Genomic DNA, 24,991 nt, shown 5'->3' with positions numbered 1-24,991 from the left:
AGATTGTATCTTGAATCTTGATGGTGAGAGAGTTGTGATCTGCAATTTAAATAAGTTGAAATAGAAAAAGAACACTAGTAACACAACTTTTTCTAATATTGAAAATTACCTCTTTTTGTTTCAAAATATCAACCACGATACCGTCTACCTAATCAACGTTTACCAAAAATACTATGAATAAGAAACAAAACAATTCTACGCATACCAATAGGGAGTAGGACTACAGTAACAATTCATACTAAATGATTACAAGAAAATAAATTAAACAATACATTTTGTGTCTTAATGTTTTCATCGTTGCATTGACGTTTGACGATTAAAATATTATGTATATAATAATTTCCAAATATTTTCCATCCAAATTTTATACCGAGTCTCTGCGTCCTATGGGTGGTCGAATGCCCTTTATGGAATTTTTTTTTTGTTATGGGTGGTGGGTGTGGGTTCACCCTACCAAATAGTTTGCATCTTCATATTCAAATTTTGAAAAAAAAACATATAATAATAATTTTCTTAGTCATATTATGTTTTTAAAATAAAAGATAAAAATAAATACAAAATAGTAGTAGCTGCCATTAAAAAAATTATTAACGCCATCAGCAAAACACTAAACCTGAAATCCTAAACACTAAACCTAAACACAAACTATAAATCTTAAACACTAAACTACAAACACTAAACCTACTCTTGGGTAAACTCTAAAACTTTGGGTAAATCCTAAACTATAGGATTTAGAATTTTGCTAACGGCGTTTAGGGTTTAGTGTTTAGTGTTTTAGGATTTAGTGTTCAATGTTTATGATTTAGAGTTTATGATTTATCTAAAAATTTATGATTTACCCAAAAACTTAAGATTTAGTGCTCAGTGTTTATGACGGCGTTAACAATGTTAATTTTTTTTTTTTTTGCAACTACGACTATTTTGTTTTTATTTTATAAACATAATATGACTTGGCAAATTCTTATTATTTTGTTTCTTTTTTAAAAGAATAAATAAATATGAAGTATTAAAAGAAATACATCTATTAAAATAATATATTTTATTTCCTAATTATCTTAAACTCACTACTTTTTAAAAAAAAAAAATACTACTTTAAATAATTTATAAATACAGAATATATTATTATATAAAAACGAAAACTACTATTAAATACAATCAAATATAGTAGTGTATATTTATGTTACACAGAATAGTAGTGATATTAGCTTATGTGCGACAACATCAAATAATTATGTCAGCATCTAGCATAGGTAAGAGTAAAAATAATTAGAGCTTTACCAAGAAAAACCTCACTTAATATTTTTCTTGTATCTATTATTATATGGTGATAAAATCTGAGAGAGTTTATATATATAGATGTGAGTATATGTAATTCTTTTTGGTTTATGATTTTTAAACAGAATTTTACTACTAAATAGAAAATCTAATTATTTTATGAGGAAATATTTGAAAATTTTATTTAGGATGCTAGAAAAAGAAAACTACTCTCAACTAATTTCTTACAATTATATTATATTTCCGAGTTGTGTTTTCATATGATTAACTGTATGATAAACTAATTTGCTTATATATAGAAGTTTGGTAAGAGTCAAAAGCAAAACAAAATCATGTTGAATTGCACGGAGAGTGGAGACCAATATATACAAATATGTTTTGAGATGTAACAAGAAAGTGTGACCGCGTTTAGAAGTAAACTAAATGCGATCTGCAATAATTTCTATGTATATATATATATATATCTAGTGATATGTAATATAGTACACATGATTGTCTATGTAAACACCAGAGGCTACCTGTTTACACATATAGTTCAGACCCAGATAGATGGAGGTGTTCTTAGGAGAATCGGTTTGTCTACTCTTCGCTTGATCTAATTTTAGATGTGTTAGGGAAAAAACAAGATTGTCTATGTAAACAGTGAAAATATAAGGATCTAAGATATTTTATAACCACTTTGTGAACTACTAGCTAAAAATCATAAATATTCTAACCCTAGTTAGTTGTGACTGAAATTCTCAGGGAGCATATATATAAATCATGTTTAGGAAGGATTCATCATATTTGCTCGATTAGCTTCACCCAGTCGGTATTTCTAGATGTACAAGCTCACATGCATATATTTAGCTTATACAGTAATAAAACTCACATGACATGCCTAAATAGCTAATCAGAAATACTGTATGTAGGTTGCAAACCTGTTAGATTAGCTAGACTCGAATTCAAATCAGCACACTTTACAAAATATAAAAGTGTATTCGACACATTAGGCAAGAAAGTCCGTTGCAGTGTTTTGTAATGCCTCCTCAAGGTCCATAAGAGTCAGTGGTAGGGGAAAGCTGAACCGCATTAGATTTGGCTTTCTGCGTTTCAGTGCGTTGGTTTTTGATTCATTTATTGTCTTCACAAATCTTTTAGTTTCATAAAATAAATATAGAGTTATTTTTAGATTCATCTCCTAAGGTGAACCTCTAGATTTACCAACCAATAAGACTTTATTATTTCAAATTTGATGTTTTAAAAAAAAATTATTGTCAAGTTATATTATGTTTTTAAAATAAAAATGTAAAAAAAAAATTGTAGTTACAGAAAAATAATTTGAAAAAAAAATATTTTTAACGTCACCAGCAAAACACTAAATCATAAATCTTAAATCCTAATCCCTAAATCTTAAACCCTAAACCCTTGTGTAAACCCTACACCCTTGGATAAATCCTAAACTCTAAATAAAAAACACTAAACACTAAAACCTTAAACCCTTGAGTGTTTTAGTGTTTAATGATTTTGATTTAGAGTTTAAGATTTATCGAAGGATTTAGGGTTTACCCAAAGGTTTAAGATTTAGGGTTTAGGATTAAGATTTATGGTTAACTGTTTTGCTGACAACAATAAAAAAAAAAATTTGTAATTACTACTAATTTTTTTTTTACTTTTTTATTTTAAAAACATAATATAATTTGACAATATATATATATATATATTTTTTTTTAAAGATATCGAATATGAAATAACACAATCTTATTGGTTGGTGAATCCAAGAATATGTCATCTTAGATATTCAATGTTTCAAGTTATTTGGAATTACATGTTCCAACTTCTATGAAAATGCTTTTACAATAAGAATGATTCAGTGGAATTACATGGTCCAACTTCAATTTGTTCACAGAAAAGTCTCGTGTCACGCTTGTGACATATTTTCTTTTACACAAGTAGTTTATCAAACATAATTAAATTCCGCCAAATATGTTTTTGTTAAAATAAATCTGTCATCATTAAACAATTATGTGGCACAAAATTTTAATGGCACTTTAGTAATTCATTTTTTATTTAACTATGTATAAGGATTTTTTTTTAAATGATGGATAATTATGCTATTACAAACTATGAAAAATATTACAGACGATTATACAGCCGGAAATTCTACATGTTTTACGAGGATTCACACATGACTACATCACCTGCTGTATGGGATTCATTCTTGATAGTATTCCTTGCGCCATGCTGCAGATCTCTTGTAAGATTTTTTCCTTTAATTCGCATAATTCTGCTTCGTCTGGGGATCAAAACTCAAACCTCTTAGTGTAAAAACATTAGTGAACTCTTTAGTCAAACCATTAGACCAAGGGACTTCCATAATTTGAGGATAATTTAGACCATAAAAACTCTCTAATAATTTTTATAACATATGTTTATTCTAGTAATAAAAGAATAAGTTTGTGTCATTTCAAGTAAATTTCTCAACTTAAAATAGATTAGATTTTAGAATTTTTGATTCAATTTACAATATAAGATATATTTATCTAGATATCTATAATTAAAATATATGTCAATATATTAATAAATTCAGCATAATATCATTTGATTTCTATAACAGAACTGGAATTTATTTTTAAAGATTTTTAAATTGTAGTTCCAGACTTTAAAAATTGTAAAATATAAAAATTAAATTAAACTACAGAGAAGGTTTTTTTTCCAACAAATGGCTATTTTATTACTCAATCTTGAGGTGATATGGGTAACCAGATTGAAATAAAACAACCAATAAAAGAAAGATATATGTGAAATGAGTGAGCAGTCCTAGCTAGCGTATCAACAATTTCGTTTTGCACCCTTGGAATGTAAGGGATCTTGAAGTCCGAGAAGCAAATTTGAAGAGTTTGAATGATCTCCAGCTCTGTTGAATAGTTTGGCTAAACTTGTAGGTCCTTTATCATTTTCACGCTCTCCATTTCCTATTTTAGCGCTTTCAGTTCTGAGTGCAATGCCAACTCACAGCTTCTTAAGTTTCGTGTCCCCATAAGTTGGATATTTCCCATACTATCCTTCTATACCCATCCACTTCCACTGAATTGAGCTGTAGAGGTCCATGAATCATCCACCATATAAATATTACCCAAGCTTAAAATTTGTGGTTCTTCAATGATTTGTGCATGTGTGGGAGCATGTATTGTCTCATTTGCATTGTACCAAGCCTGACTCTCACTCTCTACATACCTGACAAGCTCCAAAGGCTCCCTATCTATACCTTTGAATAGCTTATCATTCCTAGCCTTCCAACTATACCAAATTATTCAAGGATAAGGATCCCTATCATGTTCCAGCTCCAAAATATTGTTCTTCCTCCAAAAAAGATAGTCCATATTGGCATAGATATTCGAGATAAGAAATGTTTGCGGGCTTGACGAAGTTGATGATAATGACCATGCATGTAAGGCGGATGGGCATTCAAAGATCGCATGAGTAATAGTTTTTTCTGGTTCTCCACATCTTGGACAATAGTTATCACAACGTATATTGCGGCGGACCAGATTCTTTGTGGCCGCTACATGCCATGTAATTAATTGTTATATAAGATGACATATTTTCTGAAGTGCATTTACTTGCCAAGCAACGGCTTAGAGTTTGGTTATAATGGGCTCTAGAGCTTCATTTTCTTCATCATCTTTCAGTATATTTCTAGCCACCCAGTATCTAGACTTGACTGTATATTGACCATTTTTTGTGTAGCTCCAGAAAAAAGTATCACGGCGATGAATAGGGTTTATCGCCAACCTCTAAATCATCGGTATATCCTCATGATCTACATATTATACCAGTGGTTGAACATCTCATTCCTTTGATTAAAAATTAATAAGGCCACTGACGGTCATTTTCAGATGTACAACTGGGGCCATGGGGCGAGCCGGCCTGGCTGGTGTTGAGGGAATCCATGGATCCTCTCACATATTAATTTTGTTTCCTGAATGCACTTTGTTTATGATACCCAGAAGTAATAACTTTCTAGCCACAATAATATTCGTCCACATAAGATGGATTGTCCATTGAGCCTATTCGCAAAGGCGAGCTCATACGGTAGTATTTTCCCCGTAATACTCTCGCCACTAGTGAATCTGGAAATTTAATAAGACGCCAAAACTGCTTTGCTAGAAGTGCTAGGTTGAATTCATGGATCATACAGAAATCAATTCCTCTCTCCTCTCTTGGTACATACAGCTTTTCCCATTTTGCCCAGTAAATTTTCTTTTTTGGAGGATTTGAGCTCCACCAAAATTTTGTAATGGCACTTGCAAGGTTTTTACATATTTTATTGGAAGCAAGAAACTGGACATGACATATGTCGGAAGAGCTAACAAAATAGATTTGATTAGTACTTTCTTCCCTCTTTTTGATAACCATCTACCAATCCAACAATTCACCATGTGTAGTAGTTTTTTCCTTTAAGAAAGCAAATAGCTTACACTTGGATCCACTAATATCCTCTGAAATTTCTAAGTAGGAACCCATTCCGCCTTCATTTTGGATTCCAAGTGTATCTTTAATTTGTTGTCGATCATTTGCTGGAATTCTCTTACCAACGAATAAGGAGGATTTGTCAAAGTTGATACATTGACCTGATGCTTGTCCATATTTCCTAACTACTTTCATAACTTCTTCACATTCAAAGGGATCCGTCTTACAGAAGAAAATGCTATCAACAGCAAAGAGAAGGTGAGATACCGAGGGGTTAGCGCGTGAAACCTGCATCCACGTTATCTTCCCTTGATTCTCTGCATGATTAAGAAGGCTAGCGAGCATTTCCGTGCATAGAATAAATATGAAAGGAGACAAAGGATCTTCTTGACGTAAACCTCTTTTCGGGACAATGTATCTCCTTGGCTCTCCATTCATAAGAACCTTGTATTTGACCGAGGTGATGCATATCATAATCCAGTCAATCCATATCTCTGAAAAACCCATTTTCGCATGACTACCTCAATGAATGACTACCTCAATAAATGATCATTACATCCTATCATATGCTTTACTTATATTCGTTTTTGTGGTCATTCTCTTAATTCTTCCATCTGGCTTGGTTCTCAACGCATGAAACATCTCTTGAGCTATCATGATATTATCTGTAATTTGTCTTCTAGCAACAAAGACTGACTGGGTTTCAGATATCCTTGTGGGAGGATCTTCTTCAATCTCTGGCAGAAGATCTTAGATATTATTTTGTAGCTGACATTGCATAGACTAATAGGTCTAAACTTTGTCATCTCATTTGGCTTAGTCGTCTTAGGAATTAAACAGATATTGGTATCATTTATCCCTTGAGCCATTGTTCCCTCAAAAAGAAACTGATTAACCATACGAGTTAATCTTCTTTTACAATATCGCAAAACTTCTGGTAGAAGAGGACTGTCATTCCATCTGGTCCGGGATTTTTTCCGAGTGCATAGTGAAATGCGCTAGTTTAACCTCCCACTCAGTTAGCGGTGATGTAAGATCTGCTATATCCTCTGGCTTGGATTACTTAAATATTTGCCTAAAATAGCTAGTAGCAATGGCTACTAGTCCCTCCTCATGCTCAACCATATTTCCATTTTCGTCTGTGATCATATTCCTAGCTCTTCTTTGCTTCGTTAGCGCATGGAAATATTTTGAGTTCCTATCGCCTTCTCTTAACCAGAGAACCCTACTTTTCTGTCTCTAAAACATCTATTCTGCCTTAAGAACAATAGATAGTTCTTTTAGAGCCTCTGATATTTCCTCTGAAGTAGCATCATCATTCGAATATAGATTTTCCACCTTCTCCTTGAGCTCCTCCACTAGCTTATTTGAATTCAGGTTGTTATGCCTCCTTCATTGGCTCAAGGTTTTCAACAACTAGCAATATCTTCCATTATATTCGCTTCAGGAGGCAAATCATCTGATTTCCATCCATCAAGAATGACTTATCTTAGTTCCTCATTATCTAACCAGTGTTTATCAAATTTAAATTTTTTAGATGTCTTAATTAGTTTTGTGAGAATATCTACTATGACTGGACGATGATCTGAGTCCCAAAGTGTGAGATACTTAACAGCTGAATGAGGAAACTTTTCATGCCAGTCTTCATTTCCTAATGCTCTATCTAGTCGACATCTAACATTTTTACCTCCTGATCTTTTTCCAACCCAAGAAAGTATGTTTCCAATAAATGGAAATTTGAGCATGCCACAATCACTCAGCATCTGCTTGAAAGAAAAAAAAAGGAGCTATCAGAGCGCCTTCTACCTCCCTCTTTTTCACTATGATCAGTAATTTCATTAAAATCATTTTTCATAAACCAAGGTCCATTCTGTGTTGTTGAGAAACAAACCACAGAGAAGTTATGTAAGAAATATAACAATGGTTCATATGGTCTTCTCTAACTTTGTATGTATATATAAAAAAATAAGAGTTATCTTTGGGTTCACCTCCTAATTACCACTAACATAATAATCAATAAAAATTTGCCAGTCATATTCTGTTTTTCTTACAAAGAAAATAACAAATAAAAGATAGTAGTAATTACCAAAAAAAAAATGTTGTTAACAAATTGTCAGTAAAATCCTAAATCCTAAATACTAAACTCCAAACTTTAAATACCAAACTCTAAATCATTGGGTAAATCCTAAATTATTGGCTAATCTTAAATTATTAGGTAAATCCGAAACCCTAATAGGTGTTCTCTACAATTTGGGATTTATCCAAAGATTTAAGATTTATCCAATGGTTTATGATTTAGTGTTTATGATTTAGGGTTTAAATGTTTAGGATTTAAAGTTTAAGATTTTATTGACAGTGTCAACAATCAGGAGCGGATCTATATTACCCAGCAGGAGTGCAACTGCCCCAGTAAAATTTATAAATGAATTTAATTACATTAGGATTATCAAGTATTTTACAGCCCAGTTGGATAAAACCTTTTCTCTGCCCCCACTGAACCCACGTTCGAATCCATTCTTGCCCCTTATTAAATACCCCTATTTTCTTCGTTTCTCCTTTTTTTTAACACTAGAATTATCATTAAAAAATCCGTGAACCATAAAATAACAGAGTAGCAAAATACTTCCATCTCGAACATCATCATCTCGAACACAAAAAAAGACAATTAGAGGGCACTCCTTTCATCGACAAAGAGATCATGTAACCACCTTGGATGACCCGAGGAAACGTAAGATTGAGTGAAGCCACATTTCATGACACTTTGAGCAATGAATGAAGCACCTCTATTAGCATTCTTGTCGATCACTAAGGCTTCCCATTCACCAATACCTACCACCGCTCTACGGACATTGTCACCTTGCTGGCAAAAGGATGGCCACGCTGAGGGCCTAGTTACAGCTCCAAAAATTTCTTTAAACTCCCCAGCGAAGATCACTCTACTCACCTTCTGACTTCTCATACTCTCAACCGCCCATAACACTATGGTCGGTCTCCTTAGCTTGTTCTTTAGAAGGAAACTGACCAAATGTACGACGACTGTGACATAACACCACTCCCTTTTCATCACGCAAGACCCAAGCCCCACCAGTTAGCAACGAGTACTTCGCCCAATCCACTGCTATGTTGCACATAAACCAGTTCTGACGGGGCGGTCTCCACTTCTCTACAGCTACCACCGCTAGGGTTTCTTCCAACCCATTCTTCTTCAATTCTCTGAGCCATAAACCATTCATCAGCATCTGCAGCAGCTTTCCTAACTATCTCCGTACACGAAAAGGAGATTCCTTCAAAGATCAAATGATTTCTATTTTTCCATAAGTTCCACAGAAGCCATGGCCATGATCTTCTGACCCTCTCTTGAATCCCAAGATTCTTGGACATCTTGAAAAGGTAGTTAACGTTTGCAAAAATGGAGGAATCACAGAAACCATTACGCGGGTGAGGCATTCCATATAAGGTCTATACTTGTCTTGCTACACAGCACTCGAAAAGGGTATGATTGATTGATTCTCCTTCAAAACCGCAAAGCTGACATCTCATATTTTCTTCGTTTCTCTACTTTTTTTATTTCTTTTTGGTTTGTTATTTTTCACTACCTTCATGTCTTTAATGTGAGAGTTCGATTCTGAAAATTTACTTTGCAAATAATAGTATAGATAGATAGATATATTTATCTTTTTTATTTTTTATTTTTTTTAAATAGTATGACTTATCAAATTTGTATTAACCATTATGTTAGTGGTAAATCTAGGGATTGAACCAAATAATAACTTTTATTTTATGACCATATAATAAGATATGAAATGTCATGAGGTATGGGGGTCCACCATGTTTTTCAAGTTGATCATCTCTTAACGCTATTCACACCAAAGAAACACAAAATTTACACCAAAACCCAGAAATTAAGAAAATAAAATAAAAGCTTGTACTTTCTCCTCCTCATCTCTATCTCTCTGGATCCTTTTCAAGCAAAAGGCCATTTATGGTTTATCTGAGCTTCATCATTCACTCGAACTTTTCTTTTAGCTTCTCAGCAAAGCTTAGCTCTTTTCTCGGTAACCCCTCTTCCTTTTATTTTGTTCGCGAGCTTTATATATTTATTGTTACTTTTCTTCTGCAACTCTCTTTTGATTTTATTTTTTCTTTGTTTCCAAGAGATTCTGGGGACCGTATTTCAGGAGGGTTTTTCATTTTTGTCTTCTGACCTTTCATTTTCTGTAATAAGTGGTCTCACTTTCATTTTGTAGTTAGCTTATTTTTAAAAGAAGAAAAAAAAAAACTTAGCTTTTGAAACCACTTGGTTCTCTCAGATTGCTTCTGTGTTGTTTTCTAAATTAAAAAAGAAAAAAAAAGATTATGGAAATTATTAGCATTTAATTGGATTAAATCGAATCCTCCTCACCCCTGTCCTGCTTCAGCTACTCCTGTTCTAATGTATTTGAGTTTCATTAGATCTGAGAGACCTTTCTGCTTAGACGTGGTTTGATTTTACTCAAAGCTAATTTTACTTTGAAAGAGTTTTTGCCTTCTTTTAAAAAAAAATATATATATATATATATATATTTTTTTACTGTTTTAATTTTTGTGGGTATCTGTACTTCTATGTAGGGTTCATGATCGTGTCTGCAAACGCTATAATGGCCTAAAGCTACTTACTTTTGCATTTGTTGTAGATCTGTTATGCTTCACCTTACATTTATCATTCAACAGACACATTGTTCTCTTACCAATTTTGTGTGATGGTTCTTTTTACAGGGTAACTATGATTGATGCAGGATCTTGTATTCGGATACAAACCATGGAGAGTTAGTTACTGTGGAACAAAGAATCTGCAAGCAATGGAAGCAACACATTCTGGGAGATATGGTAAAGCAGTTTTGGGTAATGATGTGGAGCAGAGAGAGTATCTTGAGTATGACATGGACAAGCTTTTTCAGTCTATATCTGTCACGAGGCTAATGACCTCTTCTTTCCGTAACCTTGAGACTAGCGCCAGTGCAGGTCCAAGCAGCCCTTCAATGAGAATGGCCACGAGGACTACCCCTCAGTCACCTAGAGTTTTTGGCTCTCTTTCCTTGAAGCAGGCCCTGAGAGATCGTTGCGTTTCCAGGGCCTCTGAAATGGCTGCTCTGAAACGCTTATCCAACTCCACAGCTGCGTCTCCGAGAGTCTCTGAAGCAGACAGGATCAAGAGTTTGTATAACCAAGTTTCCAATAACAGGTCTGTGGACAAGGGTAAAGGAAGCTTGGTTCAGACATCTCTGATGCCGGTAAACAGTGATAAAGCAAGCACTTCTAGGAGTGTTCCCCAGCCTCCTATCCCCATTCATGAGCCATCTCAAGCTGGAACCAGTTTGGGATCACGCAGAGTGAGAGATCAAGTGCTTGAGATAGAGTTAGATGAAAACGTTGCATCTCCTTCTGCTCTAGCGTTTGTTGAAGATGATGTGAAAGAAGTAGACAAACATGTTACCTCACCACCTTCTGATTCTAGCAAGAGAGATGATGCAAGGGAGCTTGAGAAGAAAATTCTCTCACCCACTCTTGATTTGGAGAAGAAAGGGAAGCTAAATAACAACACAGCTACCTCAGGAACAGAGAAGAGCAGAACGGTATGCAAGGTAACGCCAAAGAAGAAGATTCTGCTTAAGAAGAAGCTAAAGATTGGCATCGTTTCTGTAGCTAAAAAGGATGAAGAAGCTGATGTTTCATTAGATTCTAGTGCAACTAAACTCCTCTGCCAAAGATGTCACTGTTCCTTGAAGAGCACCAGCATCGATAACCATGAGATTTGCGCAGAGAGTACGAGCTCTATGTCAAATAGCATTGGTAAAGAAGCTCATCAAGTAGCCAGTGAGAACTCCTCTACTTCCTGTAATGTTAGTCAACGCTCTGAAGCTGAGATTGTCGTCATGAGACAAAATGTTTCCTCGAGGAATGACAGTGGTAACAAATTCGACTTCTCCTTGAGCTCAAAAGACAGTCTTGGGGGTGATTACAGCAGGAGCACAAGCATGAGCGAGGAGAGCAATCTTACCAGGTTTAGCTGCGGTAACAAGCCTCACATGTCGATGGATGTGAGATGGGAAGCGGTTAAGCACGCCAAGTTGCAATACGGCTCTTTAGGGTTAAGGCACTTTAACCTCTTGAAGAAACTGGGTTGTGGAGATATAGGAACAGTCTATCTCGCTGAGCTGATTGGTACAAACTGCTTGTTTGCCATAAAGGTTATGGACAACGAGTTCTTGGCGAGAAGGAAGAAGAGTCCAAGGGCACAAGCGGAACGGGACATACTTAAAATGTTGGACCATCCTTTTCTTCCTACGTTGTATGCTCAGTTTACTTCGGATCATTTGTCTTGTCTGGTCATGGAGTATTGTCCTGGTGGAGATCTTCATGTCCTCAGACAGAAGCAGCTAGGCCGGTGTTTCCCTGAACCTGCAGCAAGGTAATGATCATTAAAAGTTATAAAAGTGATGATAAAAAATTGTTTTCAGCTTTCCAAACTAAAAGTGATGATAAAAAATTGTTTTCAGGTTCTATGTTGCGGAGATTCTACTTGCACTGGAGTACTTACACATGCTTGGTGTTATATACCGAGACCTGAAGCCAGAAAACATTCTAGTCCGTGAAGATGGACACATTATGCTTACTGATTTCGACCTCTCACTTCGGTGTGCAGTGAACCCAACTCTTCTCAGATCAACTTCACCTCCCGGGAACGATCCAGCAAGAACTTCAGGTCCATACAACACATCCAGCTGCATACAACCATTCTGTCTCATCGAACCATCTTGCCAGGCTTCATGTTTCAGCCCAAGGCTCTCATCAAACCAACAACAAGTCCAAAAACCAAAAAGAGCTCATCAACACTTGCCTCAGCTCGTGGCTGAACCAACGGAAGCAAGGTCCAATTCCTTTGTGGGAACACACGAGTACTTGGCTCCGGAGATCATCAGAGGAGAAGGACACGGCGCTGCGGTTGACTGGTGGACTTTTGGAGTTCTCCTTTACGAGCTTTTATACGGGAAAACACCTTTCAAAGGTCACAACAACGACGAGACTTTGGCCAATGTTGTGTTGCAGAGCCTCAAGTTTCCTGATAGCCCGCTTGTGAGCTTCCAGGCAAAGGATTTGATCAGAGGGCTTCTGGTTAAGGAGCCAGAGAACAGGCTCGGGTCAGAGAAAGGTTCTGCAGAGATTAAAAGACATCCTTTCTTTGACGGACTGAATTGGGCTTTGATCCGGTGTGCAATACCGCCAGAGCTACCGGATTTTTATGAGTTTGGCGGTGGACAAGAGGCTGCAGGTTCACCTGAAGGCAATGATAATAGGTATCTTAAATGTAAAGCCATAGGCGATCATCTTGAGTTCGAGTTGTTCTAAGTTAAGTGTCTTAAAAGCAAGATGAGAAAATTTTTTGGTAAAAGTATTCATAGTAAACGTTGTTGTAAGTTAAGTCCTCAAGTCAAATATGTAAATTTTAGCCTATTCTGAGACATCATAATCATATACATTTGCCCCCTAAACGAAACTCATAAGACGCTTAAAAGCGCATAAATATTGGGAGAGGCATAAGAGACTTGTTGTAATAACAAAAAAAAAAGACAAAAATGAGTAGCAAGAATTCAGGAGCTGCTCCTGCTATAGTTACAGCTTCTGCAGCCAACACCAAGGTAAGCTTCCATGGAGGAGAATGAAAGAGAAGAGATGAAAAGTGGCTATAGCAGAGGAAGCTAAGAGATGCTTGACTCGAACATTGGAAGTACGTACATAGTAGTAACACAAAGGCCTTATTCATATTTGCCTAAAGTTTAAAGATATGATTACTGCCCAAAACAAAGGTCGTGAGAGATATTATTGTGAGATGATAGTTTCACAACAAATCATACTCATTTATCTGAAACTAGCTCTTATAGCTGATTATAGGAGACTGTTAGCATCCAATCTAACTTGTCACTACCCGTTTCTCTTTCACTCTTCTGGCTCAGTTTTTACATACCTGTTTGCGTAATCTAAATACTCCTGCAAGTAACAACCAAACATAACATAGGTTTCATCAGAAGACAGACTTCATCAGTCTCTAACCAATGCAGAACTAGTAACCGTACCTGAAGTATAACTACAGCGGCAAACTTGTCCAACATCGTCTTCTCTTGAACTGGATGCAGTTTCAAAGGCTTCAACATCAGTTCAACGGTCTGTGGCCACCATTACATGAGATCCAAAGGCTTCTATACTATATACAATGGCTTGCAAGATTTTTGAAAATCTGTAAAAGAAAATCTATACCTTTGATGATAACCGCTCGTCCCAATAAGTGTACTTCACATCCTTGAGTTTTTCGGTTTTACGAAGCTCCTCAATGAAAAGATTCACAATCACAACCTGTTCCAAGTTTGAAAAGTCTTCTTTTTATGGTTTATAAGTGCAAGTACAGAGCAGTGGAACAACACTGTCAGTGAAAAAGAAAACTTACGTCTTCTACGTTGTTCAGTTTGCCAAAAGGATAACCAACTACTAAGCCAGACACAGAAAATGACTTGACCTGCATGAGTAAAGGCAAGTGATTGGTGCACTAGAATAGAGTTCATAAGTAGATTTGTTAATAGATTAAACATCTAAGTATTGATCAACCATAACAATCTTGGTACACACTGATCTAAACTATCAAGCTATACACTGATCTAAAATCTCTGAATCTTGTTTAAGATCAAGTCTAGACTCTAGTTGAGAGTACAGGAAGAAAGCAAGCACGTACCAGATTCTGAAAATCTGTAGCCATCAAGTCAATGTTTGTTTTCTTCCTTAGCAGAACACTGAAACACAAGTTAAAGCATAGCAACAGCTTCAATGTTTGAATCAAGTTTGATATGTATATATATATATATTAGAAGGAACCTGTGTACCTCAAAGGAGACGCAATCATATTAGAAGGGTCTGAAACAGCTAATCCAACATACTTATCACCCACATCTAACCCGAGAAACCGACCAGGTACTGACACTTTTGTCTTCAACGCATCACCCAGTAACCTCAATGGCTTCACATACTTCATTTCCTGTACAAATTTGAGAATTAAAAATCAAATATTTGTAAATAAAGTGCAGAGCTTTGAGGGTTGCTGTATTAGAAACCTTCAATTAGACAATGAAACAAGTGTTTGAGAAGGTTTTTAGAGCTTTATACGAACAAAGGTTGGAACTTTAGATTGATGTTGGGACTGAAACGCGGAAACTTTGAAACTGATCAAATGGGCTTCTAGGGAAGCCGAGCGAGATGATGGAAGGGTTTAAGGGATGGACCGGACCAGTTAAGGTTTATTCCGGTTCGGTTCGCTTCTGTATAGTTCGAACGTGAAGGGTGAGATTCCAATCTTATAAGGTGGTGTTTTCTTTCTTAAACCCTTCAGTTAGAGCGGAGTGTTTCCTTCAAACCGTGAACCAGCTGATTGGTAATATACTGGTTCTCTGGCATTCGATCGATTTAACTTAAACCGGATTTACAGCATTCTTGTATCAATTCTAAGGTTTGCTTCTACACTTATATCTAGGCATGCGGATTCGGTTAGTTTCGAGTTATTCAGTTCGGGTAGTTCGGTTTTTGGTTAGTTTGGATTATTCGGTTCGGTAATGTAATTGGTTCAACATAAATCTTACTAAATTAACTTGAAATAAAGTTCAGTTTGTTTCAGTATTCAGCTAGTTCAGTAATCAATTTCTGAAAATTCTACTTTTTGATTTCCTTTATTTTTGGTTTAATTTTGTTAAAATTTTGGATAGATTTGGTTAATTTCGATTAGTTCGTTTATTTTAATTTGAAAGTTGGTTGGTTCGGTTTGGGTTCTTTAAAGAAGAAAATTGAAGTAACCGGTTGTCGAACCGAACCTAAAACTGAAGTTTTTTTAGAAAACCTACTGAATCGAACTGAACTTCTCACCAAACTAACCAAAAGTTTGGTTCGGTTCGGAGGTTTAGTTAGGTTCAAAATTCCAAGCCTTATTTAAATACTATTAACTTAATCGAGTTTTATGCTTTAACTCCCTTGTTCAGTATTTTATGTTTTGCTTCACAGATTAGTAGTGAAAGAATCCAATGTTCCCTTCTCGATTCACTTTAGGTATGATTTTCAGTTTTCAATGTAGGTTAGGTTTCAATAGATTAGAATGACTCCTAATCATTGACATTGTAACCAAATCTTTTCTGTAACCAGCAAATTCATGAAAACTTTAAAAGAAAGGACTGATAGGCAGCTTTGAATGCATAAAATATCTCACTGATGTTACTGGAAGTCTTGATTGTAAAGCTAAGTTCCATCTGCTTGTACAAAGACTCAAAACTGACATAATTTTTTGGCAAAAAGGCATATTCAAAGGTAGCTAAAAGAGGATTTGTTTCATATAACACTTTCTTCAACGAAAGATTTGAGTTGAGATTCCCATTTGTTGAAGAAGACTGGAAGTCGGAGAGGCTGACCTCAAGGCTTCAGCCAATGGTCCATCCATATTGTAGTCGTTTCCTCCACTGCTCAAACAATTCATGTTTTGTTGATGCTCCTTCTCATTGTTGTTGTTGTTAATCATGTTTGCTTCTTCTTCTTCATTGCATGTGGAAAGTTTTAGAGAAACATCTGATGAAGCGTAACTGGGCATGGAGATGGAATGATGACAAGTCGATGAGCTCATTGGACGTGAGGTTGAGTCTGATGATTGTGGCCAGTCCTCAAAGAAATGCCTCAGGATGTGACCATCGTTTGTTCTTCCATTATTGTGAGCTTCATATGGTCTCTTTTTGTTGTTGCTTTCTTGTTTCATCTCTGAAGAACAACTGTGAGAGACAAACTTTTGTGATTACAACAAGACATGAACATTTTCAAAAGGTGATCCAAACAAGAAAGTTTCGTATATTTAAGTAGAGATTAAAGATTGATTAACTCAATAACCAAGTACTACTAACTCTACATAATTTTCCATTATCAAAGAGACTTGGTTAGAATCTGAAAGCTTTTCCTCATATGTGTTTTAAGGGGAAGTGGTTGCAGAATCTGAGAGCTTTTTTCTGCTATGCAGGTTTGGTCAGCTTTCACTGAGGTCCTACCATCTCATCATTTCAAATACATCTCTCTCTTTCTATTTCTGTGATTGAAAAGTCTCACCCAACTAGCAAAATAATAGATTCTATCAAATCCAACTGTTATCAATATTATTCAACAAAGGAAGGAAAAGAAGAATATGAGTTTTTATTTTGTTCACAAAATGATGATAATAACTCTCTGTCACCCAATTGCCAAAAAAAAAAAACTCTCTGTCACCTAATTGCCAACATTACACCTTTCCTTACAGCATTACTTCACAGTGAAATAACTATTCACAAATCCCGAACAAAAAGAGTTATAACTACTTCAACACATCTACCAAAATATATGTATTCAATTCTTTGTAATTAGTCTTTCTGTCTTTTTTTTTACTGAAATAATTAGTCTTCTGTGCAATATTCTTGTCTGAAGACTCTTGACCAAAGCTATCAATGACTTGAATTAAACAAAGTGTTTTTGGTACCTTTGATGACTATTAAGGTGGAGATGCTGAGTTGAAGAATGAGAAGAGCTAGAGGAGAAGAAAAGATTGTCTGGTCCCTGCCCAAGCTTCTCGCCTAAGGCAAAAGAAGATGCGGCATTTGTGGCAGCATTTGTGGTGGTTTCCACAGGCTTTCTTGAACGGTTTCGACCACGGTGGATATGGCGGTCGCAATACTTGTAACTGGCTACAACATCCCTCGAACATCTCCATTTCTTCCCGTCCGTTCTCTTGCACCTCCCTGGCTCAGGATCCACTGCTCCTCTTCCCCAGTACCCTGTTTTATATTAGTGTGTGTTCATTAGTAACACGTTGTTACTAACATACTAATAACCAACGAAAAACGTACTCATGACATCAAGTTTCTCTTCTATGTTGCTCATAGGTCTTCTAGAAACAGGATTTCAAAGGAGCCCCATATATAATATATTTACTTTATTGTTTAGCGAGCTTATAACTTATAGTTTATATATCTTAAAGATTATATCAAAATTAGACGTATAGACAAGGGAGAGAGAGAGACTCACAGGGTTGGTGATGGGGGAAGTTATGTTGCAGAGGATAGTGAAGGAAGTTCAAATGAGATTGATGGAAGAGACTTTTCTTGATGGGCAAGAGGAGCTCTTGAGGAACAGAAGCACCAGCCAGCATGTATCTGTATATCAGTGCTTGTAGCTCAAGTTCTTGCCACTGTGCCAAGCTAAACAAGTTTCCCATCTCTACAAAATTCACATACAAAATTCACATACAAAATACAGACAAAACCCATACAAACAAATCAGCAATAGTTTCAACTTTTAAGTGGAAAAAATTCCTTGCACGCTTACTGAGCAACCTAGACGAGGAAGAATCAGGAGAGAAACATGAGAAGGATGAAGAAGTGGTGGGTTCAGGAACAAAGAGAGGTAGAGCAGTAGCAGAAGTTGCAGTTTGAGATTGAATCTGATGGGAGAAAGACTTGGACATCTTAGTTGCATAGCTTTGTTCTTCTGACTCATTCTGCTGCTGAATTCTCCATTGCTTCAGTTGCAAGTCCATGGAGTGGAGAGACAGAGAAAATGGGATAGTATTTCTCCACTTCTTTGTGTCTAAGAAAATCTGGCTTAATAAGCAAAGATACCCAAACAAAGGTCTTATAGTTGATAGTGTTCTTTAGACATGCGGGGTTTGGTTTATTAGGTTAGTTCGGATCGGTTGAAATATCACCGAAGTAAACCGAAAAATTTTTGGTTCGTTTCAGGTTTCGGTTTTTAAAAAATTTGCCAAAGTTTTCGTTTTTCGGTTAGTTCGGTTAAATTTTCGGTTTAAATATTCAAAAAAAATTGGTTAATTTCAGTTAGTTTGCTTATTCGGTTAGTTAGTTATTTCTGTTCGAATTTTGGTATGTCGCCTATTTCGGTTAGTTATGTTATTTCAGTTTAGAATTTGGCTAGTTCAGTTTGGAATTTCGATTAAGATTGGTACTGCTTGAATTTTTTTGTTAGAAAACCGAACTAACCGATTACCGAACCAAATCAAAAACCAAAAAAAATTACTGAAACCGAATTTTTCAATTCGGTTCTGCTAAAATTCCCAGCCCTCGTGTTCTTGAGTGAAAATAGTTTCCCTCTTTATTTAACATAAAGTTATGTATGTCAGAAATCTAAGAAAGAAAGCACTGCAAGATGTAGTAATAGTAACCTGCAGTGTTTATGGCTACCTGCCTTGGAAAGATCACTTCCTTTGTAATTCCATATGTAGTAGCTAGGGGTGTTCAATCCGGATATCGGTTCGGTTTCGGTTCGGTTTTTTTCGGTTTTCGGTATTTCGGTTAGTAAAATATAACTACCATTCTAAATCCATATTTACTCCGGTTCGGTTCGGTTTATATACCGTCGGTTTTCGGTTTATTCGGTTTTATACCAAAAAACATAATTATTTAGTTTGAGATCATATAAAATGAATTTTAGAGTCATATTGTTAGCACATTCATTTCTTAAAAATATATTACATGTTCAAATAAATGAACAAAAATGTAAAAATGTTTCTACCATCAAATAAAATCATCAAATCTATAATTAAAATCAGAGCCTGAAATTTTGAAAATAAAAATTTGAAACAAAACAGAAACATGAAAGAAAAGTTTTTCCACTCTTCCATATTTAGTGTTCATTAAAGTCATAATTTTTCGATTGAACACGAAACTATGTTTGTTTATAGATAAGAAAAAAGTTGTGAAAATTTTCCATTAATTATTTTTCATCAAATTTATCATCTTCATATTAATTTAGTGAATACTAAAATAAAGCAAAAAAGATAAAAAAAAAAGACTTAGAAAATAAGATGTATGAATTGCGATGTATTGTTATTTAATTATAGTTCAAGTGTTTAACAAATTATATAAGGTTATTTATTACTATAACATGATGGTAATAGTTATTAACACAAATTTAACTTATATAACAAATAGATTTTCATGTATTGTTATAAAATAGATACATATTTACATGTTTCTACTTTTAATCGGTTTTGTTCGGTTTATTCGGTTTAATCGGTTATATACCAAACCATATCCAAATCCTACGGTTTTTATAAAATTATATCCATTCGGTTTATATGGTATATACCAAAACCAAACCATATTGTCTATTTCGGTTCGGTTCGGTTCGGTACGGTTCGGTTTTACCATATTGAACAGCCCTAGTAGTAGCTTAAGGATAAAAGAGAAGTGAGAACCCTATCTTACCCTATTAAGATAGTGTTATTAAGATTCATTCAATGTGATGTAGAGTAACCTTCAATTGATGTGATACAGATGTCATTTGTTTCAGAGATTGTGTTACAAATGTAGTATCAGATTCTGAGAATAATTAATCACTTTGGATTTGACTAACTCCATAGTCAACTGATATCCTTTAAATGTTATTGTAAACTCCACTTGGAGAGAGCTGCAGTATCAAGATCTCTAGATGCTATCAAATTAGACGTTGGGTAGCTAACCATGATTTTCTAATACAATGAATTGCTTGATTTATCTTTAGGATTTAGCGTTGTAATTTACCATATCACTATTTTAAAATTTTGCATTTCTACTGATTTAATTATGTTCATTTCTTTTGTCATGCAATATGTAACTATGTTTGTTTTTAGCTAGTAAACTATTTAATTTATTTATTAAATTTGTAACCGTCTTTACTTTTAACATTTTTATTCATAAAAACAATGTGTAACGTCTATGCATTTGGAAATTTTTAATTACTAGTAACATTTTTACTTGTATATTGAACATGGCTAACACTAACTGTGTGGTGGATTGGTGGCGATTAGTTTATTTTTATACAAATTATGCGATTTTTGTATTTTCAAAGAAATTGAAACTTGTTTACATCTTAAAAGTGTATTATTTCTGAGCGTTTATAGACTTGGAGAGATATGATATAGGTCAGTAATAGTATATGTAAATATCAACAACATGGAATGATATATTTACCATGCAAAGTAAAACTTAGAAACATCTATTAAAATGAAGTAAGAAACATTCATTTATTTCTTCACTTGGCTGAATAAATACAAAAAACATTCATTAATTTCAAAGTATGTTTATTTGGTGATGCCACGATAGTATTATTTTGTAGTTTTTAGGAAATAAAGTAATTATGTATGTCAGAAATTATAGTATTATTTTGTAGTCTTTATTTAACATAAAATTATGTATGTCAGAAATCTAAGAAAGAAAGCACTGCAAGATGTAGTGATAGTAACCTGCAGTGTTTATGGCTACCTGCCTTGGAAAGATCACTTCCTTTGTAATTCCATATGTAGTAGCTTAAGGATAAAAGAGAAGTGAGAACCCTACCTTACCCTATTAAGATAGTGTTATTAAGATTCATTCAATGTGATGTAGAGTAACCTTCAATTGATGTGATACAGATGTCATTTGTTTCAGAGATTGTGTTACAAATGTAGTATCAGATTCTGAGAATAATCACTTTGGAGTACTGATATCATTTAAATGTTATTGTAAACTCCACTTGGAGAGAGCTGCAGTATCAAGATCTCTGGATGCTATCAAAAGTGTATTATTTCTAATACATGATTTTTTAATACAATGAATTGCTTGATTTATCTTTAGGATTTAGCGTTGTAGTTTACCATATCACTATTTTAAAATTTTGCATTTCTACTGATTTAATTATGTTCATTTCTTTTGTCATGCAATATGTAACTATGTTTGTTTTTAGCTAGTAAACTATTTAATTTATTTAATTAAATTTGTAACCGTCTTTACTTTTAACATTTTTATTCATAAAAACAATGTGGAACGTCTATGCATTTGGAAGTTTTTAATTACTAGTAACATTTTTACTTATATATTGAACATGGCTAACACTAACTGTATGGTGGATTGGTGGCGATTAGATTATTTTTATACAAATTATGCGATTTTTGTATTTTCAAAGAAATTGAAACTTGTTTACATCTTAAAAGTGTATTATTTCTGAGCGTTTATAGACTTGGAGAGATATGATATAGGTCAGTAATAGTATATGTAAATATCAACAACATGGAATGATATATTTACCATGCAAAGTACTTAGAAACATCTATTAAAATGAAGTAAGAAACATTCATTTATTTCTTCACTTGGCTGAATAAATACAAAAAACAATCATTAATTTCAAAGTATGTTTATTTGGTGATGCCACGATAGTATTATTTTGTAGTTTTTAGGAAATAAAGTAATATAGAGAGAGAGAGAGAGAGAGAGAGAGAGAGAGAGAGAGAGAGAGAGAGAGAGAGAGAGAGAGAGAGAGAGAGAGAGAGAGAGAGAGAGAGAGAGAGAGAGAGAGAGATTCTTCTATTCATTCCGCACCAGTTTCGGCGGCATTTATATGCACTACTCTAAAATAACCCAAACCCGTAAGGCCGTAACGTTGCTGCTCTTCCATAAGAAACAAATATCAGAATACTAATTTATTAGAGGCGGGACCCGGCTGCTCTTACTCAGTTATATCATCGAGTACGTTCAGTATTTCTTTATAAACTTTTGTTTGAATGTCTGTGTTAAAATATGGATCTTTCGAATATTGTCAAGTAAGTTTTTTGTTACGTTATGACTTATGAGTCATGTGCACTAAGTAACACCTCTTGGCACTTCTTGCATCTTGACTATAGGGGAAAACAAATAACAGCCAACTGTGTAAAAATAATGAAATCTGAAGGAAACTAAGTGTGATTGTGTGAGAGCTTGAAACAAACAAAATACGGAGAAGCCACAATCTTGAGTCACTCACCAAACAAAGAACGTTTCATTTGAACCGCTCAAAACTATCCATAATTTCAAAAAGAATTATGAAAAATATACTATGATAACCATCACATTCTTATTTGCTTTTAGTGTTCCATATGCTTGTATAGAACAGAAAGAATTTTTTTTAGAATTGTTGTTGTGGACCAAAAAAAAGACGACCCGGTCACTCGATTTCTAGCGGATTTGAAAAATCTAGTGAGCTGAGCCGGACAACGAACGCTCTAGTTTCCGACGAGGGAGCAGACAAGGGTCCCACTATATAAAGTGAGAGACGGAGACCAAATAAGTGAATGATAAGTGATAACCAAAGAAATTATAAATACAAAGAAAATCAGAAAAAACGCACTTGAGTTTAGACACGTACCTAAAACCATGTGGTCCGGCAAAAAACGCCTTTACACAGTAGTGACTTTTTTTTTTTTTTTGAAACTTGGTGACTTTTTTGTTTTAGTTAATATTTTTATTTATAGTATACATGGAATAATCTGTATAAGTGTACCACTCTTCATTTTATTGTATGTGAATTCTAAACCAAAGAGAAATTTGTTTTCTCTCGTACTTATCAAGCAACATACATATTTTTAAGGTATGATTTGTAGTTTATAGAAATTATATAATATACATTAAATAATGTGATATAATATTGCACTACAAGAAAACACAAGTTTTACGAGGACAGTTTTCCTCGTGACTTCGTCGTAAAAGCAGTGTTACGAGGAATTAGCGAGGAAACTCGTTTCGTCGTTATACGTTTGTCGTAACGCATATATCCTCGCTAATTCGTCGTAACATAGCGAGGAAATAATTTCGTCGTAAAAGCGAAGAGGAATATTTTATCGTAAAGACCACGTAAAGCTTCCACGTAAGGACGTCGTTAAGTTTCCTCGTAAATACCATGAAAGACTTTCCTCGTAAAACCCACGTAAATAAATACTCGTAAAGTAAACGTAAATACCTTGATAGCTTTCCTCGTAAAGACCACGTGCACTTTCCACGTCATTTCCTTGTAAACAATTCCTCGTAAAAACCACGTTAAGCTTCCACGTAAAGAAGTTGCAAAATTAGCTACGAATTTACTTCGTTTCGTTATTTTACAGAAATATAAAAAATTATAATTAAAAAATAATTTAAATAATTTAAATTATTAATAAAATTAAAATTCTAAAAAAAATCAAAACCAAAATATTTTATATATAAATAAGTTTTGAATTCATAATACAAGAACCGAAATTAAAAAGAACTAAGGGTCGTTAATCGCCCGATAGAATTCATCACTCCCCGCCGTTACATCCGCCTCGGCATGTGTGTCGGATGTTGACTCGCCTGGAATAGGATTTTGTTGTCGCATGGTCCTCAACAAAGTCTTCCATTCCGGATTTGTGGCCGCTACAACGTCCAAGAAGCCCTCGAGTCCACCCACACGAGCTGTGCATGCAGATCGCGTCGAGCTCAACTCGTGACGCAGCTCAGCAGACTCTCTACGCAGCTCACCGGACTCCCTACGCAGCTGAGAGACTTCATCATCCCGTCGCTGAACATAAGACGATGTCGCTCTCGGAACATCGTTGACAGAACCAATCCCTAACGTCCGTCCCTTTTTTTTAGGGACAACCTTAAAAACAAAAAATAAATTTTGTTAGTAAAAATTTAAAGTTAAATTAAATGAATAATTAAAAAAATTAAAATTTTAGAAAATTTACCTCCTCGTAAATCTTATTCACTTCAGGTGTGGATAAGGTGACGGGTAATCCATCGGTGGACTGCTGGGTCAGCTGGGTCTGGCGTTCTTCAACCCGAGCAGCCAAATCGTTGTAGATTTGCTCGGACTTGCCATCTATAAATCGGCCCGCCTTGTTCTTGTGGGTCCTCTCGTAAAGTTGCATAAGAGACGGGAATTCTCCCGTCTCTTTGGCCTAAAAAACATTTAAGAAAGTTGTTAGAATATATATAAAAATATACTAAAAATTTAATATAATTAAATATTTAATTACCATTTCCAAACGGACACCGGCGTGGGGTTTTTGGCCCGTAGTGTGAAGCATCGGCCCGTTCCCGTGCTCATCGACTGTGTTACGGGAGTTAGAGCAAGACTGGGCGACTCTAATGGAATCAGGAAGACGCCAATATCGGATGAGGCCATCCCAGACATCCGTGGTGAGCTCAGCGGGTTTGCCACGCTCATACCCCTTCACGATCCAGTCACCTTTCCAGTTGAAGACCGTGTCCAACAAGCGAACTTTCGCCTTCGCGATAAACTTCTTCCTCACCCTCTCAGTGATCCCCAAGGCCCAATTATATTTTTGTTGTTGGAAAAAATAATTTATAATTAGTTTTTCAGAAAGAAATATATATATAAATAATGAAAAAAATTAAAGATATATAATTAATTAATAGAAACT

The 24,991-nt window shown here is 34.9% G+C and overlaps 3 protein-coding genes and 1 long non-coding RNA gene across 7 annotated transcripts; 2 read left to right on the top strand and 2 right to left on the bottom strand.

The window, feature by feature from the left end:
* Positions 1 to 9,546: 9,546 nt before the first annotated feature.
* On the top strand, positions 9,547 to 13,252 carry LOC103872150 (serine/threonine-protein kinase KIPK1). Of its 3 annotated transcripts, XM_033289971.1 has the most exons (4): positions 9,547 to 9,782; positions 10,483 to 10,969; positions 11,015 to 12,175; positions 12,264 to 13,252. In XM_033289971.1, the coding sequence occupies exons 2-4, from the start codon at positions 10,497 to 10,499 to the stop codon at positions 13,111 to 13,113; spliced, it is 2,484 nt and encodes an 827-aa protein (XP_033145862.1). In that variant the 5' UTR covers positions 9,547 to 9,782; positions 10,483 to 10,496; the 3' UTR covers positions 13,114 to 13,252. The 3 variants fall into 3 exon arrangements, with proteins under 3 accessions (XP_033145862.1, XP_018515275.2, XP_033145861.1); XM_018659759.2 differs by having other exon boundaries at positions 10,483 to 12,175; XM_033289970.1 differs by lacking the exon at positions 9,547 to 9,782 and adding an exon at positions 10,000 to 10,207 and having other exon boundaries at positions 10,483 to 12,175.
* A 222-nt stretch (positions 13,253 to 13,474) lies between these two features.
* Positions 13,475 to 15,222, bottom strand: LOC103872151 (putative pre-16S rRNA nuclease). Of its 2 annotated transcripts, none has more exons than XM_009150500.3 (7): positions 14,865 to 15,222; positions 14,637 to 14,788; positions 14,489 to 14,546; positions 14,207 to 14,275; positions 14,020 to 14,115; positions 13,839 to 13,928; positions 13,475 to 13,752 (listed from the first exon to the last, which is right to left on the bottom strand). In XM_009150500.3, exons 2-7 carry the CDS (start codon positions 14,783 to 14,785, stop codon positions 13,702 to 13,704), a joined length of 513 nt encoding a protein of 170 aa, XP_009148748.1. In that variant the 5' UTR covers positions 14,786 to 14,788; positions 14,865 to 15,222; the 3' UTR covers positions 13,475 to 13,701. The 2 variants fall into 2 exon arrangements, with proteins under 2 accessions (XP_009148748.1, XP_033145863.1); XM_033289972.1 differs by having other exon boundaries at positions 14,917 to 15,222.
* A 244-nt stretch (positions 15,223 to 15,466) lies between these two features.
* On the bottom strand, positions 15,467 to 19,212 carry LOC103872152 (growth-regulating factor 4-like). Its single transcript, XM_009150501.3, has 4 exons — positions 18,130 to 19,212; positions 17,830 to 18,021; positions 17,285 to 17,579; positions 15,467 to 16,553 (listed from the first exon to the last, which is right to left on the bottom strand). The coding sequence occupies exons 1-4, from the start codon at positions 18,338 to 18,340 to the stop codon at positions 16,139 to 16,141; spliced, it is 1,113 nt and encodes a 370-aa protein (XP_009148749.1). The 5' UTR covers positions 18,341 to 19,212; the 3' UTR covers positions 15,467 to 16,138.
* Positions 18,851 to 23,384, top strand: LOC117133538. Its single transcript, XR_004457411.1, has 3 exons — positions 18,851 to 19,038; positions 19,254 to 19,260; positions 19,980 to 23,384. It is a non-coding gene; the product is annotated as an uncharacterized LOC117133538 (long non-coding RNA).
* The last annotated feature ends 1,607 nt before the right edge of the window (positions 23,385 to 24,991 follow it).

Source organism: Brassica rapa, chromosome A04, assembly GCF_000309985.2.
Source record: "Brassica rapa cultivar Chiifu-401-42 chromosome A04, CAAS_Brap_v3.01, whole genome shotgun sequence".
NCBI lineage: Eukaryota > Viridiplantae > Streptophyta > Magnoliopsida > Brassicales > Brassicaceae > Brassica > Brassica rapa.
Note: the sequence above shows the minus strand (reverse complement) of the source record. Positions and strands in the feature narration are given on the sequence as shown.

Bases quoted from the DNA above. Each gene is read 5' to 3' on its own strand.
- LOC103872150 (XM_018659759.2), top strand. From the start codon at position 10,497: ATGCAGGATCTTGTATTCGGATACAAACCATGGAGAGTTAGTTACTGT. The intron at 12,176-12,263 runs GTAATGATCATT...AATTGTTTTCAG, and splicing joins TTCCCTGAACCTGCAGCAAG to GTTCTATGTTGCGGAGATTC.
- LOC103872151 (XM_009150500.3), bottom strand. From the start codon at position 14,785: ATGAAGTATGTGAAGCCATTGAGGTTACTGGGTGATGCGTTGAAGACA. The intron at 14,547-14,636 runs GTACACAGGTTC...CTTGTGTTTCAG, and splicing joins ATGATTGCGTCTCCTTTGAG to TGTTCTGCTAAGGAAGAAAA. The intron at 14,276-14,488 runs GTACGTGCTTGC...TTACTCATGCAG, and splicing joins CTACAGATTTTCAGAATCTG to GTCAAGTCATTTTCTGTGTC.
- LOC103872152 (XM_009150501.3), bottom strand. From the start codon at position 18,340: ATGGACTTGCAACTGAAGCAATGGAGAATTCAGCAGCAGAATGAGTCA. The intron at 17,580-17,829 runs GTGAGTCTCTCT...AATATAAAACAG, and splicing joins CTTCCCCCATCACCAACCCT to GGTACTGGGGAAGAGGAGCA. The intron at 16,554-17,284 runs GTACCAAAAACA...TGTCTCTCACAG, and splicing joins CACCTTAATAGTCATCAAAG to TTGTTCTTCAGAGATGAAAC.